The sequence below is a fragment of the Balaenoptera ricei genome, chromosome 4 (assembly GCF_028023285.1).
Source record: "Balaenoptera ricei isolate mBalRic1 chromosome 4, mBalRic1.hap2, whole genome shotgun sequence".
NCBI classification, from domain to species: Eukaryota; Metazoa; Chordata; class Mammalia; order Artiodactyla; family Balaenopteridae; genus Balaenoptera; species Balaenoptera ricei.
The window spans coordinates 132,452,629-132,471,271 of NC_082642.1; the positions used below are offsets into that span (position 1 = coordinate 132,452,629).

Genomic DNA, 18,643 nt, shown 5'->3' on the forward strand with positions numbered 1-18,643 from the left:
ATCAGCCATTTCTTTTATCCTCTTTTTCTCCTTCCTATGCCACAACTTTGTACAACCTTGCTTCATCCCCTAAGGGTATTTATGAAAAGTACCATAAATTATAAAACCCTATATTATCTAAAGCTTCATTCCTTAAAATGTAAGCTACTGAAAGTGCTATCCTGTCTTTACAATTCCTGTAGTACCTACCACTATGTTTTGTACTCAGTAGGCATTGAAAAAATATGTTGAAATCCATTAAGAAAGGGAACTGGATATTTCATTAATATCAGTTAAAATTTATGTTTTGGCCTCTTTACATATGTAGTAAATCAATCAGAGACACCGCATAATTTAGAAATCTAATGGGAAATCAATAGTCACCTGGATAAATTGTGGTATCTTCATACAGTGGAATTCTATACAGCTATGAGAATGAATGAACACATGCTACAGGCAACAACACCGATGAATCTCACAAACATAATGTGGAGTGAAAGAAAACACAGGGGACTTCCCTGGTGGCACAATGGATAAGACTCCATGCTCCCAATGCCAGGGGCCCGGGTTCGGTTCCTGGTCAGGGAACTGGATCCCACATGCATGCCGCAACTAAGAGTTCATGTGCCACAACTAAGGAGCTGTGTGCTGCAACTAAGGAGACCACGAGCTGCAACAAAGAGCCTGCCTGACACAACTAAGACCCCATGCAACCAAATAAAGAAATTTTTTAAAAAACTATAAGAGAAGTCAACCACAAAAGCATATTCTTTTATGATTCTATGATTCTATTGATACAAAAGGTTTGGGTTTTTTTTAAACAAAGAGGAGAAACTATACTCCTAGAAGTTGGGATACTGGCTACTCTTGGTGGTATTGGGTAATGATTGAAAGGGTGAACAAGGTGGGCTTCTGGGAAATGGTTATGTTCTGTTTCTTGATCTGGGTCTGAGTATTGGTTCAATTTGTAAAAATCATCAATCTGTGTACTTAGGATTTGTGAAAATATAGATAGATAGTTATAGCTATATATATATATATATATACATAAATATCTCATGTATAATATAGTTTAATAAAGAGTAAAAAGAAAGAAAAAATAAAATAAAATAGTCATTTAAAATGACTAAGCCAAAATTACTCAATATAATATTATTGTGTTTAAAAAAATCAATATTTCATTCTCATTTTTATTATGTACATCAAGTTTGTTCAGTCACTGAAGTGCTCTTTGAAACAAAGTGCAGGATACTTAAAATGACTGGACTATAGAGAAGTAGTAAATTTGAATTTAAAAAACCTTTTAATTCAATGATTTACTTATTTCAAAATTTTAACTTCAAAATATATTAAGAAAATAATTATTATCATTTGGATATGCAGAAATATTTACCTTAGCTGACAGAAGGAAAATCCTAAGAAGCATTAAGTTGAATTCTTTTAGGATGAGAATATTTATTACTGAAAGCCCACTATATGCCAAGTAATGTGCAAGGCACTGGAATAATTTATTACTTTCAATTCTCAATAAAGAATATATGAAAGTTATTACCGCCTGCCCTATTTTACCAAATATGATAAGATACCAAGAGGATCTTGGCCAATAAAATGTAGAATCCAGGCCCACATGACTACAAAACCGATGATGATGCTCTTTTCAGTTCTCTAATAAGATGTCTCATGCCTAGAAGAGCCACTTAAACAGTCCATAGTTCCAGAATGGGAGGGAGAAGAATTTTAAACCAATAGCTGTGTAGACAAATGGAATTCAACCTTGGGGGTAGGGTGCTTCTTCAAATATAGTATTAGTTTGAGCCATATGAAATAGTCATTTTTGTAGGTAAAAAAATTGTTGAATAAGGGCAATTTCATATACTTTTAAATATAGCTTTGATATCAAAGTTAGTGTTAAGAAGATGTAATACAGTATTTTAATACACGTGAAAATAATAAATAGTTCTAACTGATCTAGAGGGCTTTTATTCTAGGAAAAAAATCAAGAAAACTAAAATAAGAAAATATTATAGTAGTTAAAAGAGTTCAGGATCTAGTGACAAAGTGCTTATGCTAAATCTCAACTCCACCACTTTCTAATTGTGTAAACTTGGGCAAGTTAACTTATTTCTCTGGATTTACTTGGGTGTAAGAATTTTATCTACCTCCTAAGGGTTTTTTGTTTTTTTTTTGAAAATTAAATGAGATAACACAACATTTAGGACAGATAAAATACTTCCTGGAATATGCAAAACATTCAGTAACATGTTAGCAGTTTTGTGTTTACAAACAAAATCACATCATAGGGCATAGTATGAAGTAAACAAAAAGGGCAAAACTGAGCCAATGTTTATGAAAGGCTATTCTATACACAGCAACTTGGGGATAATTGGAGATTAAAATAAGACACGGTCCTCAGTGGTGTGCAATGTGATTGATCTCAGTGGGATTAAGCAAAGTTGAGAAGGCAGAAACAGGGCAGATCTCTTCCTAGTTCCTTCCAGTTCTCCTAGTTCCCACTTTTCTAGCTGTCATTTTCCAAGCAAGTAGACCATCTGTGGAATACAGAAATCAGGACTTCTGGCTACATTATGAGCCACATTTCTCTAAATCTTTTTATGAAAATGAATACTATTTTGGTAGTTTGTATGGTGGTTGCTATTGGGTTAATGGGGCCAAGGTAACGGGTGTGAACCCAGTAAAGGCTGACTGGCTTCTCTCGATGACTGCTGACTAGGTAACCAGGTTATTTACAGATCGACCAGATTTTGCACATGCTCAATAGTTATCATAGTTGATCAAAGATAGCAACATTTTATCTCTTGAGGGCGGCACAAAGAGAAAAATAAAAATGAATAGGCATATGAGTAAAGTGTAAAAATATATCATAAACTGAAAAATATTTGTGATAGTTGTGAAAAATATTTGTGAAAAATTTGAAAAATATTTTTGCAAAACACAAGGAAAATGATACATGTGCATTTTTGTGTGTCAAGGGAAGAGATACAAGATTGATTTTTGAGTTCGTGTTTATAAAACTCAGCTTATCATTAATATACTTGTGAATGATTATTGGTTTACTGCTATTTTTCAACTCTTGATAGACAGAAAATGTAATGTGGTTATCAGAGAATAAGACTAAATAAATGATTTAGAATATGTGACAGTGGAGTACTACAGGAACTAGGCATAAATGTTAATCCAGCTTCAGTCAACACTAATTCTGTCTGAACATCTGCTTCTGGCTTTCTGTTCTGAGCATTTGTGCAACAATTTCCAGGTATTACAGAACAGCTTCTGCTTTCCCTTATTGCTATAGCTATGACTTTACAGAGGTAATAGACAAGAATTAATGTTGGCCATGATGCGTAAGGTCTTGAAAACTGTTGTTTCATGTATTTTCCTCCACTTTTTAGTTGAATCAGTTCCTTTTTGTTCCATCTTGGCCAGAAGCAGAAGTCCAACAAATGGCAATTTGACCAAATGTTTAACCACAAAGTAAGGGTCAAAAGTTTAAAAACACAAGGAAGGAAAGAAGGAAAGCAAAGAAAGTAGTGTAAACAACTAAGGGGCTTGTTTTTCCTAGGTAGAAAGAAGTCCCAAGGTAGAAAGGACAAAGCTGGCCAGAGCAGTTCTGTAACACCACTGGCCGCTTCTACCTTTGGCTCAACCAACCATTACATGTCCATTGATTGGTAGTTGCAAACCCATTGCTTTATCTCCAGCATCATGTCTGCATTTCAAGAAGGTAGAGCAGAATTATGTCACATACCCATCCCTAGATGCAAAATAATTTTTAAAGTAGGGGATGTTGCCACTCCAAAAAAACTGGGTTCTGAAAGTAAGAATGAATAGAGAAGATATTGCAGTAGCATTTAGCAAGGTCTGCCACCACTACTTTTTGTCGCAAAGTATTTTTCAACTATGACAAAATATTCTTAATTTAGTTACTTGGGAGAAAAAGGAAGGGTAGTAGTTACAACTAATCATTAAGATCCAATTTCCAGTTTCCAATACTATATAGGCTATGTTAAGCAATTTAAGGTGGTTGGATGAACTCTTAACAGAATTTTTTGTGTTTGTGTGTGTGTATTTATGTTGTGTATGTATGTGTAGATATATATATATATATATATACACACACACATATATATAGCTATAGTTATAAAGTTGTGTTATGCCATTTAAGACATTTCAGGAGGTCTTTTAGGTAAGCCAAAAAATAGTTAATTCAATGAGGTGTAAGACAGACTGTATTTGTTAGTTTTTTAACATACAAAAAACTTAATGTGAGGCAAGCTATTCATTCTTCCCAAAACTAAATAAATGCTTTACCACAGCAAATTTATTTTCTTTTATATTTCTGTAGAATTCTGCAGAAGTTTTTGACTCATAGTGTCAGCATCTTGAGGATATTAGGGAAAATAACCTATTTTCTTGTGGCATTTTCTTATAATCCCTCATAAAATTAGCAAGTCACTGAACTTTGTTCATTCTCCTTCTATCATCATCTCCATTCATAATACTTAGCACTTTCTGTGCCAGGCACTCACAAAACCCCAATGAATTAGGTACTATTATCTTCATTTCGTATCTAAAAAAATCTGTAAATTCAAATTTGTTTCTCAGAAATGTAAAGAATTAAATAGCACTGTCTAAATCTGTAACATTATCTGGTAAACAAGAGGTCTTTCATGGATACTATCCAGTTTAGTACTGAACAAAAATGGTCCTATAGGATTGCATTATGGGATGGATAAGGCAGCACAGCATTGGGGCTGAACATGGACTGGATTTGAATAACTCTGCTACGTCTTAGTTGTATAATACTGGGAAAATTACCTAACACATCTGTGCCTTAATTTCCCTATCTGAAAATGGGGTAAGAGTAACTACCCTTAAGTTTCTTAGAACAAAACTAATTAATATTGTTAAAACATTTAGAACACTCCTGTACATAGTAAGCACTATTATCTATTGCTGAATAAGAAATTAATAAACATTTAGTAATCTTAAAACAACAAAAAATGTATTATCTCTGTTTCTGTGAATCGGGACTCTGGAACTGCTTAGCTCAGTGATTCGGGCTTAGGGTCTCTCATAAGATTACATTCAAATCTGAAGTATGGCTACATCACTTGAAGCCTTGAATACCAGGTTGAAGCATTGGAAGTCACATAAGAAGCTGCCTACCTCAGTAGGGCACTGTGTATTTGTTAGTCAAGTGAAATAAATATGGATGTATCACTATATTTCCTCATATATTTTGAATCTCCCAGCAGCAGTAGTTAAAATAACCATGAAGGAATCACAGGAACTAGTGATTAGAGAGTCAAATCTACTGTTTCCATTTAAGGGCTCATTTGAAAAGACTACATTTATCACATGAACTTTTAAAAAAATTGTATTGAGTTTCTTGCCCAAAGAATAAACTTTATTAGAGAACTATAAAGTATTAATCACCAACCAAAGGATTACAGTAGTCTATTATGCAGGATTATTAACTATCTAGATTAGTTTTGGCTCCGTTATAGTCAGAAGCCATGAATTGGTATTCAGAATTTTGAGTATACTGTTCATGATACAGGAAATGTCTCTTCTAAATTAAAGAAATAAGTCAAAGAAATATGTCATAGAGTGAAATATTTCTTTAATTTAGAAGAGACATTTCCTGTATCATGAACAGTATACTCAAAATTCTGAATACCAATTCATGGCTTCTGACTATAACGGAGCCAAAACTAATCTAGAAAAACAAGTATCGTGTATTGCTTATATGTGGAATCCAGAAAAATGATACAGATGAACGTATTTGCAAAGCAGAAATAGAGACACAGACGTAGAGAACAAACATATGGACACCAAGGGGGGAAGGAGGGGTGGATGAACTGGGAGATTGGGATTGACATATATACACTACTATGTATAAAACAGATAACTAATGAGAACCTACTGTACAGCACAGGGAACTCTACTTAATCCTCTGCGGTGACCTAAATGGGAAGGAAATCCAAATAAGAGGGGATATATGTATATGTATAGCTGATTCACTTCGCTGTACAGCAGAAACTAACAAAACATTGTAAAGCAACTATACTCCAATAAAAATTAATTTAAAAAAAAAGAAAGAAGTAAGTAGAAAACTAAGCAACTCCAGGGACATTCAGGATGTAGGGAATTAGGTAATAGCTGCTGAGGTCACATGCCATGAGCTTCAGATCAGCTCTATTCCCATTTCCTTTCTTATTTACATACCTCAAAAATGTACTCTGGGCGTAGTCCAGAATAGAAAATAAAGGACACAATTTAAAAAACAAACTGCAAAGTGATATTTATTTACATTAAAATGTGAAATACCTGTATACACACAAATCTAAGAGGCACAATCTGTTATGCATAATAACTATGATCTTCAGAACATGTTATACACAATAGTATCTGCTGATATGTAAGTGGTTCCAGTGAAAACACAGTAAATACCAAAACATTCCTGACACAAAATAAATTATTCATTCACATATTCTAATCATACAAGACAGTTAATATTTTAAAAGTTATGTACTTCAAAAAACACTAGCAAGATGTACAACCAAAATGTATTGTTTGTTTTATGAAAAATGTCTTCAGATTATTATGCATAAATGATCCCTTTCAGAATGCATTTTTACCTTTTAAATAAACTACATCGATTTCAAAACTATTTATATATAGCCCCCTAATATGATTGAAGACAGACATTAATTTTTTTTTAAAGGTATAATTATACTAGAGAATGGTTATGCTTTTCTAATATGCTAATGTCCCCCAATTCCAACACTGCCTATTTTTCAGAAACAATCAAATCATTTAAATTCCAATTTTAGAGTATGAGATTAGCTGCCCTGTTTTGCAAATTGTTTCCTCTAAGAACTGTTAACAGATTGTCCTGAACTATCTCATATACTGGAGAAATTCAAGCTTTTTAAAAAAAATCTTAAAATGCTTTAGGTTAAAGCTGGTTACTATCTATGGAGATTTTGATAAATTGAACACTTTTCTCTTAAAGACCTTTGCAAAAAGATATTTTTCAATTTTAAAATCTAGTAAAGATTTTTATAAAGTCCAAAAGAACACTTGAATATTTTCATAACGCAGTGAAGGATTCCTCTTTGGCATTTCTCCATTTAGTTCTAAAATAAAACATGTCAACATTTTATATTTTTCTATTTACCTACTACAGACATTTTCTGTACACAAAAGTATTTGATTGAAATTGTTTTAACAGCAATTTCATTGCTAAGAAACTTTTTTTTTTTTAAGATCTGCAAAAAACACTCAGATTTTTACTATGAGAAGCAGAAATGTTTTGATGTTGCTGAAATGAGTTTGCTTATTTCTCTTTTTCAGTGATTGGAAATTCAACATCCTTTCAAATTCAACAATGGATAAAGCAGACATATTTTATATTAGCAAAACTGCTGACCAGAGTTTAATTTTTGAGTTGATAAGAAGTAGCTTCTATTAAGGAAAAAGAAAATCTTCAAATAATAGGGGCATCACATAAATAAAACTACTGTATTTTCTTTCTTGGTTCCTGCATCTTTTCTAAAAGGAAACAAACCAAAACTACTACAAATACGGATTTGTGGACATTTTTTTCACATCATCTTCCACATTAGATTTCCACATTATTTCCAGTATTCACAAATTTTTTGCTCTCATCACACACTAACCTTAAGGCTAAAAACAGTCCAAGTCTGATTATTTTTAAATGATGGTAGGAAACAATAACAAGGTTTTTACAAATGAGTACAATTTTCCTCATTTAAAACTAAATACGGGGAAAAAATCTTGGTAAAACTGAATCAAATGCAAGCTAAATTCTCCAGGGCTTACTGAAAATAAACAATGAAACAAAAACAAAAACATAAAATAAATAAATACTGTACCTAATTACTGCTGTTTATCAATGTCTACAAAGGTCTTAAATAACAAAAAAAATGTATAGTAATGACGGCTTTATTGTGACATTAACACATTTTTAAAATGTAATTAATAATTCTCTATTGTTTTCAAACCATGCAGAATCATGGAAATCCAAGCAGAGAATGACACATAGCAGATGAAGAACTAAAATATAAATTGGTAATGAAACATTTGAATAAATCTGTAGCTATTTTAGAAAGAAAATAAATTGATCCAATAAATATATTTTGAAAATCCGGAGAATGCAGGTTATAGGAATAGGACACAAAATGGGATACTGAATTTGTGAAAGTAATTTTGTTATATATGGCAGTTATTGAATATTATATATGCAGCTTATATCAATAATACTGCTATCTCCCAGCCACTGTAAGTACCTGACATCAACACTGTCCTTCAAGTATAGTTCAAATTTAAGAGTTACATGTGATAACCAAGTAAATAAATTACCAGCTCCTGCTAATATAATTTAGTAAGAACTGGGAATCCTATAATTGGCACTAGGCAATGTTTATAGAATATAGTTTTAAGTGCACATGGATATCTACTTCCAGAATCCAGAAAATACAGTCACCTATGCTCCTGTAAGAGCTTTACCTCAATTCTTTCACTTTAGAAGTACTTGTTGGAATGGGATCTCTCCAAAATCAAGGATCAATCTGGTCACATTCAATTCTAAAACAAAATGTTCTGTAAAATTTCATATATATAAATGTTACCTTTTAGGTAAATGTGTGAGACATTTTAGAGACTTTATTTAGTGGACAGAGGTGGTCTGATAAACAGGAAGAGATCATCAGACAAGATCTCAAATGACCATCCCTCCATAATTCAGTTGAAGTTGGTCTTTTGTAAATGCTTATTGGGAATTTCTAACGCACTGACCTGGAGAGGCCAAGAGCCTCCATCAATCCCTGCTTGGATAGCCACTCCTGTCACCACTGCCAAGTCAGGGTCTACAGACGTGTTGGGATCCTTTCCAAAGAACTCTTGAATGACTTGGCGGATTCGAGGAATACGAGTTGAGCCCCCAACCAAAACCACCTCATCAATCTCAGTTTTTTCCAGGTGGCCTTCTTTTAACACTTGCTGAATGGGTACTAGTATTTTCTGGAAAAGATCTTCATTAAGGGTGTCAAAGAGCTTCCGTGATATTTCTGTTTCAAATAAAACCTGACTTTCTCCATTCTTCTTTTCAGGAAGGCTAGCTCCAAACATGCTGTTCACATGGGGGCTGTCTGCCGGGGAAAGTTCGTCCTTTGGCGGTTCAGTGTCACTACTCTGAGGTTCCTTCCCGTCCTTTTCCTCCACCGTTAGTAATACTGACATCTGGGCAGTCTGATGAAGAGTCAGGTTTAATTTGACCATTTCTACAGCTTGTCTTAATCTGTGGATTTCCTCTTTCCTAGAGGGTAGGAAGCCATATGTTTGATAGATCTGTTTATATAAGTACTGAAGCAATCTTTGATTGAAGTCTTGTCCTCCAAGTTTATTGTTTCCTAAGTTAAAAATTACAAAGTTTATATTTATGAATATACGTTTATGTGTGTACATATATACGTGTGTCTGTGTAGTATGTATGTATAAATGATATTCTGGGAATAATAAATCCTTATTTAATGTATTAAGATTTTATTCATACAAAGACTGATTAAAAATAACTGGATTAAAATGATTTTAATTCAAATGTGTACTATTAAAATACAGTGCACATCCGGGTTTAAATGATGTAATAGGAGGTATCTCAGTGATATCAAATACTTTTGCAGAAATTAAGAAATTGAGAACACAGACCGGCTTTTAAGTAGCAATTTAAAAACACTAAATGTCATTATTCTCAACAGAAGGAAGTCCTCCTTTTAATTAAGAAGTACCAGTAAGCATTTTCTCTTTTTTAAAAAATCCTTTTGTTTAAATGATTAAGAGCTGAAAAGTAGAAAAAATAATTTAATTAGGAAAAGAGTAATGCAATATAAATGCCCACCACTGAACTTGGTTCTAAATGGGTCCAGTTAGGCCACCTGTAACTTAAGCTCCACAGGCTTAATTCCTTAAACTAAATTAACCTTAAAAAAAAATTTAGAATGCAAAATACTATTATTAGATTTCCTAAAGATATCTATTTTGTGAAACAGATTATTAAGTGAAATAAACTGATCATCCTTCATTTTAAAATAATTTCTTTCCTTCTGTTCCCTTTACCATGGAGGTGAAAACTACTGGCTCAGCTACAAATGGCAGTATATTTATTTGACTTACAGGATGTCCAGTCATTTTTTGAGACTTAACTTTTTGCTATAAATATAATAAGTGGTGGCATAAGATTACACGTACAGAAGATTACCAAAATGAACGCAAAGAATACGGAAAAATTTAAAAATGAACACTTTACACATTAGATATGTTAACGTGCCTTAATCTCTTTAACGCTCCCTCTATTTTTCTTACCAGACATCGCTCGGGTTAAAAACATTCCTCCTTGTTTATTCAGCAATGACACATCTAAAGTTCCTCCACCCAAATCTATCACCAAGACGTGAAAGACATCAGCTTTGTGGAGACCATAGGCCATAGCTGCTGCTGTGGGTTCATTTATTACTCTTAAGATCTTCAGTCCTATAAAATTGGTTGGAGGGAAGAACAATCATGAGAGGACACTATTAAGAAATTTCTTCTCACTTAATCTTACAACACATAAGTATCTTCTCTGAAGTGAACTCCACTGAGTACACAGTCACAAACCCAATAAAAATAATGAAATGGGAAGGATAAATATAGGTTCTTCCAAATGGGTGTCATTAAAATTATTCTAAAAGAAGATTATAATGTAAAGAAATAAAGGCCCAGATTCAGCAGAATACATCATTCTATTCTTTATTAATACTTAATTTTAAAAAATCTCTCAGCCTCTTCTAATATTCCTATTTTACTTGGGAATATATGAGCAAATAAACTTTAGTCATTATGCACTGTAACAAATTGCTATAGAAATGAGGTAAGCTTAGTGTGCTCTTCTTTGAAAAATGAATTTTTGATAAAAAGAACACATGAATAAACAGAGAAGAAATGATAATAAAATGAAAAATCCAGTAGCTACAATAGCTACAATGACACTTCAAAAAAGTACTTAAAATCCAAGACCCTTGCAAATCTGAAATACATAGCAAAATCTGACTTCAAGGTAAAGTTAAACAGTAAATGTGCAAGCAAAAGATCAGATTTCCTTGAGCAAAACTCCTGCTTTAAACTAACTGCCACACATAATGAACGGCCGTGAAAGTAGTATGGCTTTATGTATCACAAGCCATAAAAACTAGTCAAACTCTGAAGAATTTATTCAAAGACCTTAATACCCTTCCCCTTAGCTCTCTGACTTCATCACTAACTCTGCTCTGGCCACATTGGCCAACTTCCTATCTTCTTATGTACCAGCAAATTCTCATTTTATGTCTGCTACACTGGCACTCTCTCTCCTGCAACACAGTTCCTCCATATATCTGCTTGGCTCACTACCTTGCTTCCTTCAAATCTACTTAAACGTCACTTTCTCAGTGAAGTCTACCTGACCGCTCTCTTTAAAACCTGCAAATCCCCCTATTCTCTGATCACCCACCTGCCCCCTTATCCTGTCTTTTTTTCTACAGCACGTTACTTTCTGACATACATTGTATCAAGGCTCTCAACCAGAGGTCATTTCGTTCCTCTGGGGACATTTGGCATTGTCTGGAGACATAAAATTATCACTACTTGGTGGGGAGAGTGCCACTACCTTCTAGTGTGTACAGGCTAGGGGTGCTGCAAAATACCCTATAATACACAGGACAGTTCCCCACAGCAAAGAATAATCCAGCCCCAAATGTTAATAATGCTAAGTAAGAAATGCCATAATATACTTATCTTCAATGCTGATTTTCTGTTCCCTCCAACAGAATATAAGCTCCATGAGAAAATGGATTTATCTGTTTTGTTTACCTAGGCACTTAATATTTGCTGAATGGTGTTGAATGAATTTTCTCCCACCTCAGATTTTTAAAAAACATTATATTATATTCATCTTAACATTAAAAGAATTTTAGAAGAAAAAATTCCTCACTGTTAACATGTGTCCATGTTCTTTCTCAGCCTTTCTCATATGCCTAACTGATAGGCTGCTGTCATAATATACACATTTTACATTGTACCATGGAGCTTTCTAAATTGTTTGTAAACCTATATAAAAATCCATCTGATTTATCCACCATATAGTTTGTCTAGGTGCCTAGTTAGGTGGTTTGCAAAATGATACACATTACTACAGATTTTCAGCCTAACAAAATTTTGAGCAAAATGTAACTCAGGTAAGTGATATTACCTGCAAGGTTAGCAGCTTGAATTGTTGAATTTCTCTGTTTTAGATCAAATTCTGCTGGTACAGAAATAACAGCATTGGCAACTGGCATTCCAAGATATTCCTCTGCCATTTCCTTTAATTTCAACAACAGTCTAGAGCCAACATATTCTGGGGAAACGGTGATGGTCTCATTACTTGTCACAGAAAACTCAACCATTCCATTTTTGTTTAAAACCTGTGAATAAGATTTGCAAAGATAAAAAAATATATATATAAAACTGTGTGTGTATATACTTACATATACGTACATACACATACGCTAACACACATACATATGGAATGTATTCAATCAAAACTTACCTTTAAAGGGTCATACAATTCATTTGTTATCTAGCAAGTGCATTTACTAAGATTAGAGGTTATTAAAAGTCATACTTTAAAAGCTATAAAATGAATCCACTCCATAGCTCTCAATAAGAGCAGAAAAATAAAATTCATCACTAAGCATATAATTGAAACATAGAAGATTCTCAATATATATCTGTTAAATGAAAGAAAAGATGAATGATGAAGTAGAAGGAATAACAGTGGCTAAGTCATGTTTGTGACCCAAGATCTTCTTTTTTAAAAAATTAACTTATTTCCAAAAGTAATAGATAATTGAAAGAATGTCCTGGTACATATTAACAAGAATAATTTTAGTGCTTTGTTATGTTCTTATCTAAGAATCAAATATCACTCACATTCTTGTTTCCATGAAAACATGTATTAGCATCTTTTTCCTGCTAATGTAGTTGTACATTTGTACATTTAAAAAATCAGACTAATTCTAAAACATACTAGTTTCACCAATAGTTTGTATTAACATCAACAGTAAAAGGGAATTAGTCTGTTCTAAGAAATTATAAGAAGTTTACCCCAATCATTCAAGACTACATAATTAGTTTTCAATTAAGAAAATCTGACCTTCCAAAAAGTATTTTACCTGTCTGGGGAAAACAAAAACAAGCTATGGACACTTAAAATAAGGTCCTTAAAATAAGACCCAAATGTACCAGTACCTTCAGAGTGATCATGAAACAGAAACAACAAAAAAATCAGATCACTTAGAAACTTAAAACAAACCAAAAAAACCTTTAAAATAACTCTTGGATCAATAAGTAATGTACCCAAAGCTGTAACTTAGAGGAAACTGTATAGCTTTATATGATTTTATCATTACATAAGAAAAATTACAAATTAGTAAAGGGTCTTAAGAAAGAAGCTAAAAAAGAACAAAGATGTAAACCTAAGAAATGCCTGGAGAGATTCTTTTTTTGCTCCTTTGAAAATGAATAAAAATTTGAGAATTTTTATGATGGGTTAATCAATAAGCAGCACTGATACCACTATCTATTTTAAAATCTATTTATTTAGAATCTCACTTCATAATTAACCAAAAGGGGGGGGGAACCCTACATGGAATAAACATTTAAATGCTTAAAAGAAAAAAAAAACCCCAGCAAAACCTAAACCTACAAATACTTATATAAAAGCATTAGAAAAAAAATACAAGTGGATAGGATGGGAAAGGCCACCGTAAGCATGGTAAGAGTCCAAAAACATTTAAAAAAAATTATTAAGAGATGATTTTACCACATAAAAATTTAAGTCTTGACAGTTCAAAAATAAAATTATACGTCAGTTTTTTTAAAAAAAGGAAAAAATACTGAAAACACATCACAAAGGTATTTCATAGTCATCAAGGGAAAGACAAACACCCCAAAAGAAAACAGGACAAAGGGTAAGAAGTGGATCACTAAAGAAAATTAAAATGCCAATAAACACGTTTTTAAAAGTCTGACCTCAACAGAAATCACAGGAATGCAAATTAATGCAAGATACCATTTTTTATTTATCTATTGGCAAAGATTGAAAAACAATAACTAGTGAAGATATAGGCATTCTAAAAAATAAAGGCACGTAAACTTTTCGATGCACAATTTGGCAATACAAATCAAAAGCCTTAAAAACATGCAATCATTTGGCCTATCAATTCCAGTTCTTGAATTCAAATTTAGGAAATTATCAGAGAAGTGTAAAAACATACATGTACAAGGATATTCACTGAAGCTCCAATAATAGTGGAAAACCAGGGAAAAAATAAAACTTACACTGAGACTGGACAATTAATTGGCGGAACAGTCGTTTCACACAACCATGAAAGATAATGAATGATGTGAGCCCACTGACTAATTGTCCATGATATATTGATGAGTTTCAAACAAGTCATTACACAGCATGCCTGTGATCTCTTTTTATGTATATAAATATGTATACACACAAACACAGGAAGAGTATCTATTTATCCATCCACCCATCTATAGGTACATGGGGCTTCATTAGCCTCCGGCTACAATGAAAGAGCTGTGCAGACATTCTGAGGATAGCAGAGTGAGGAGATGGTAATATCCTAAGTCCTCAGTAATATTGCGGAACCACTGAATTAGCTAACCCTGGAGCTGCTGTGGGATTGTTTGTTATATGAGATAATATAACTTCCAGGCAAACTGAGTCTGTTGAAATAGAATGTTTTGTAACTTGAAGCCAAAGCATTAATTGAAACAGTATGCTGAACTAGAGTTAAAATAGATTTTGGCTTCACTTACCTTAAATGGGTATCTGCCAATTTCAGCTTCTAGCTCTTCTGGGGTAAAAATCTTGCCTATGAATCTTTTAGCGTCATATATTGTGTTCTGAGGATTTGAGTCCGCCAGCTCTAAGCTTTCATACCCCACATAAACATCGTTGTCAGTAAAGGACACCATGCTGGGTAGGCTGACGTGCCCATTTTCATCTGGAATGACCTTTACTTTTCCTGTTCCAGGAAAAAACACCCCAACTGAACAGTAGGTAGTGCCAAGGTCAATTCCAATCACCTTAGGAGTAGGCAGTGGTAAATACTGTTGCGCGAAATAGCCAGCCAACAGGAGAGTCAGAACAGCTGATCCTGAAATACAGGCAAATTACAAGTTGCGTCTTATCAAACTAGTACAATGCGCGAAATTACAACAGTAAAATCCCTTTACTATCACGCTTCCGTGCTAGACTAAAAATAGTCTCCAAATATTTTCTTTTACAGTACTCACGATAACGTTTCTCAAACATCAAGTTTTTCATAATGCAAACTGACTATAATACAATTAAAATGAAGTAACAACAAAAACAAACAAACAAAAAACCCCCTGTATGTTTGTGTGCTTCACTTATGGGTGAGTAAAGGGATAAAAAATAAAAACATTTCGATAATAATTGTGCTAATGCTGACAGGAGAAGTCATTCATTTGGAGCAAAAGCTAGAATATAATCCAATTCTTGATCAAATGATATTTAGATTTTATAGTTTTATAATTAGCTTTAGATGTCATTATTAAAAAGAAACTAACATTAAAATTTCCACAGCAAAAGCTCTGTTATTGTAAGGGTAAAACTCTTTATCCCCTCTCTCTTTTTTCCTTTCAAACGGATGAAATGGATAAACTGGATTAAAATAATTTTGGAAATTGCTTAGATATTTTTAAACGATCCCTTCATTACAGAACATAGTTAACTTTTTCTGTATTAAATACGAATTAAGGACATCTTGCAGAGGTGATATTTCGGAGAAGAATTAAAAGTGTGTAACCCTGATGATAACATAAATGGAAGCTCTTTGAAGTCAGGTTTTAGTCACGCTGTGTCCCCTGCACCAATGGTTCCTAGCCAGTAGAAAACTGTTCAATAAATACCAATTGCTGAAAAAGCCAAATACGAACAAACGCCACGCAAACTGTAAACATAAGTGATGGAGAAAGAAGTCAATTCGAATTTACAGCTAATCTGTTATTTGGTTTCAGGAGGCTGTGCTATACACCTGTGTCCATCCATGTTACATACAACTCAAAACACCAATTTGTAGGAGTCGGCTTTACTAATCATTAGGTCATCCTCATCAACACATAATGAAATGACATCCGCTGCCAATCCCAGCTTCCTCTTGCTCCTACGTACACATTTTCAGAAGCATTTCATCACCTTCTCCGCCGGAGAGGGTAGTTCCTACCCGGATTGGTGGAAAGAACACTGGACTGTACATCAAAGAGGTATCTGGCTCTCTCAAAATCCAGCGTCCCCTGAGTCTACAGCTCGGGATGCTGCTGCTGTTCCTCCCCCTTCCTCCACAAAGGGGTCTAGGGGTCTAAGAGATGCACATTCTGTCGGCCTCTCAAAGGCCCCAATTCAACCAACGATTCAAAAATCGACGTTGCGTAGGAAAGAACCCTTCCCGAGGCCCAACGTCCCTGGGATGTATGCAGAGGTCGCCGCCGGTCTTACCCGGGCCTACTGCGGCCCGGGCCTTCCTAGAGGCGACCCCCAACCCGGCGTCGCGAACAGCCCAAAACCGCCTCTAAGTCACCTTTCTGGCGCCCTACCCGCTGCGCCAGCGGGATCCAGCAGATGCAACGACCCCAACACCCCGGCCTCCCTCAACCGCTCCGGTGCCCGCAACAGCGCAAAGGACCCTCCTGGTCACTGACCTAAGATCGTCATCTCTCCGGCCATCACAGTCCAGCGGAAGAAGCTTAGGATGACTGTACCAGACGTGAGGCACCGCCCCCACGCCGCCCGGCAGCCCCGCGCTCCTCTGGGAAATGTAGTCCTGTTGCTCTGACGCGGCCCGAGAAGCTACATCTCGGACCAGAGAAAGGACTTCATTTACCGTGAGGCCGAGGGCATGAGGGCCCCCATTTAACCGCTGCCAGGGGCGCCCGAGCCGCCTCCCACGCAACGGACTACAGAGCCAATTAGGCTGGGGCGGAGGAGCGCTAGCAAGAGGGACTGGAGTTTCTAAGCAAACCTGAAGCACCTGGAGCGAACTTGAGGTTAAAAACAGTCTTTTTAGCACCGCCCCGCCGCTTTGCTTTCTGGGAAGTGTAGTTCCGGCCTGTCCCCATTCGCCTGAGGGGCAGTGAGTACCATTAGGTGATTGCGTTTTGGGGTGATGTGCCTAACCAGGCCCAGGTTCCAGCGTTTGTTATTTCGTTCTTTCTACCTTTTAAAGCGTGCTCGTTTGCCGGGGATCTAGATTCCAGATTGGGGGGGGGGCGGTCCCAAACATTCCCCCCCCCCCCGCCCCTCGCCGCAGCATCTCTAGAAGAGCCCCTGCCACAGTGCGGGCGTAGAGGGAGGCAGGGGCTGGCGACCCCGGAACTTGGATACGATCCTCACTCCTGTGCTTTCGTTTTGGAAAAAATGAATTCGAGGAATCTTCAGTCAATGCGATTTATCCAAAGGAGCAGGGACACATTTTCCTCTATTGCTAACACTGAAGAGGGCCATTGAAAAGAAAAACGTAAACGAAATACCTTAACTTTCTCTTGAATTAAGTTATAAGTGGCAGGAATTGTTTTCATGCACGAATCCCTTAACATGCAATGGCCATTTAGGACACTTGTGAACTGTTTTTCTGGTTCTAGTCTTAAATAGACCCGAGTTTTCTCGCTTCTTGGTCCCTAGTGGACTTCATGGCTCGTTCTGAAAGTGTTTTGTCCGTTACTGCTGTTAAAGTTCATTAGAACAATGATCCCGGAGACTTGAAATCTATTTCCTTGCCTAAGATATAAGTCAAACAATTCCTGTTGACAACAGGTCAACCTGCTAGGAGAATAACCTGCCAGTGGCTTTCTAGCCGGTATAAAAATGTGTATGAAAATGTTGATGCTTATTGAAGCTGTTATGGTTAATGCGGATTCTTTATAATGTGCTCTCCACTTTCGTGTATATTTTAAATGTTTCATAATGTAAAGAATAAAAAGCGTGTGTGCCTATAGTGAGTAGTGTTCACTACCATTTCCTTATGAAGAATGCGTAATTCAAACACTCAGTTCCTTAATATTACTGGGTATAATGATCATGTGAACATTTATTGAGCACAGTGTTAGCCACTAGTAACAACCAGAAGGAGAGACAGAAGATAAACACATAAATGTAATTTATTATGGTGTGCAACATAATTGCAGTATGGCCATAGGGCAGAAACAGGATTGAATAAAGGCTGTATAATTTTATCTTGAGGAGAAGACTTAGTGGAAGATAATACGTCTAAGCAGTACTTTGAAGAGTAAAAGGGAGCCTCGAGATGGGTTGATGGGATAATAAGCAGTTGGCTGGAGGTGTTCCAGGAAGAGGGAACTGAATTACCAAGAGTGTGGAAGCAGAAGGCAGTCTCATAGAAGGCTGCTGGATCATAAAGCGTGAGGTGGAAGTTTCAGAGATAGAACTAGAGGTGTAAACCAAATCAGGAGGATTAGTCATGTGTGGCAGGCACTGGTCATTGCCGTTCTCCTTGCCACCCAC

General features: G+C 35.4%; 1 protein-coding gene across 1 annotated transcript; it reads right to left on the reverse strand.

The window, feature by feature from the left end:
* Positions 1 to 6,278: 6,278 nt before the first annotated feature.
* Positions 6,279 to 16,900, reverse strand: HSPA13 (heat shock protein family A (Hsp70) member 13). Its single transcript, XM_059921374.1, has 5 exons — positions 16,825 to 16,900; positions 14,917 to 15,257; positions 12,290 to 12,503; positions 10,387 to 10,554; positions 6,279 to 9,437 (listed from the first exon to the last, which is right to left on the reverse strand). Exons 1-5 carry the CDS (start codon positions 16,847 to 16,849, stop codon positions 8,770 to 8,772), a joined length of 1,416 nt encoding a protein of 471 aa, XP_059777357.1. The 5' UTR covers positions 16,850 to 16,900; the 3' UTR covers positions 6,279 to 8,769.
* Between the last annotated feature and the right edge of the window lie 1,743 nt (positions 16,901 to 18,643).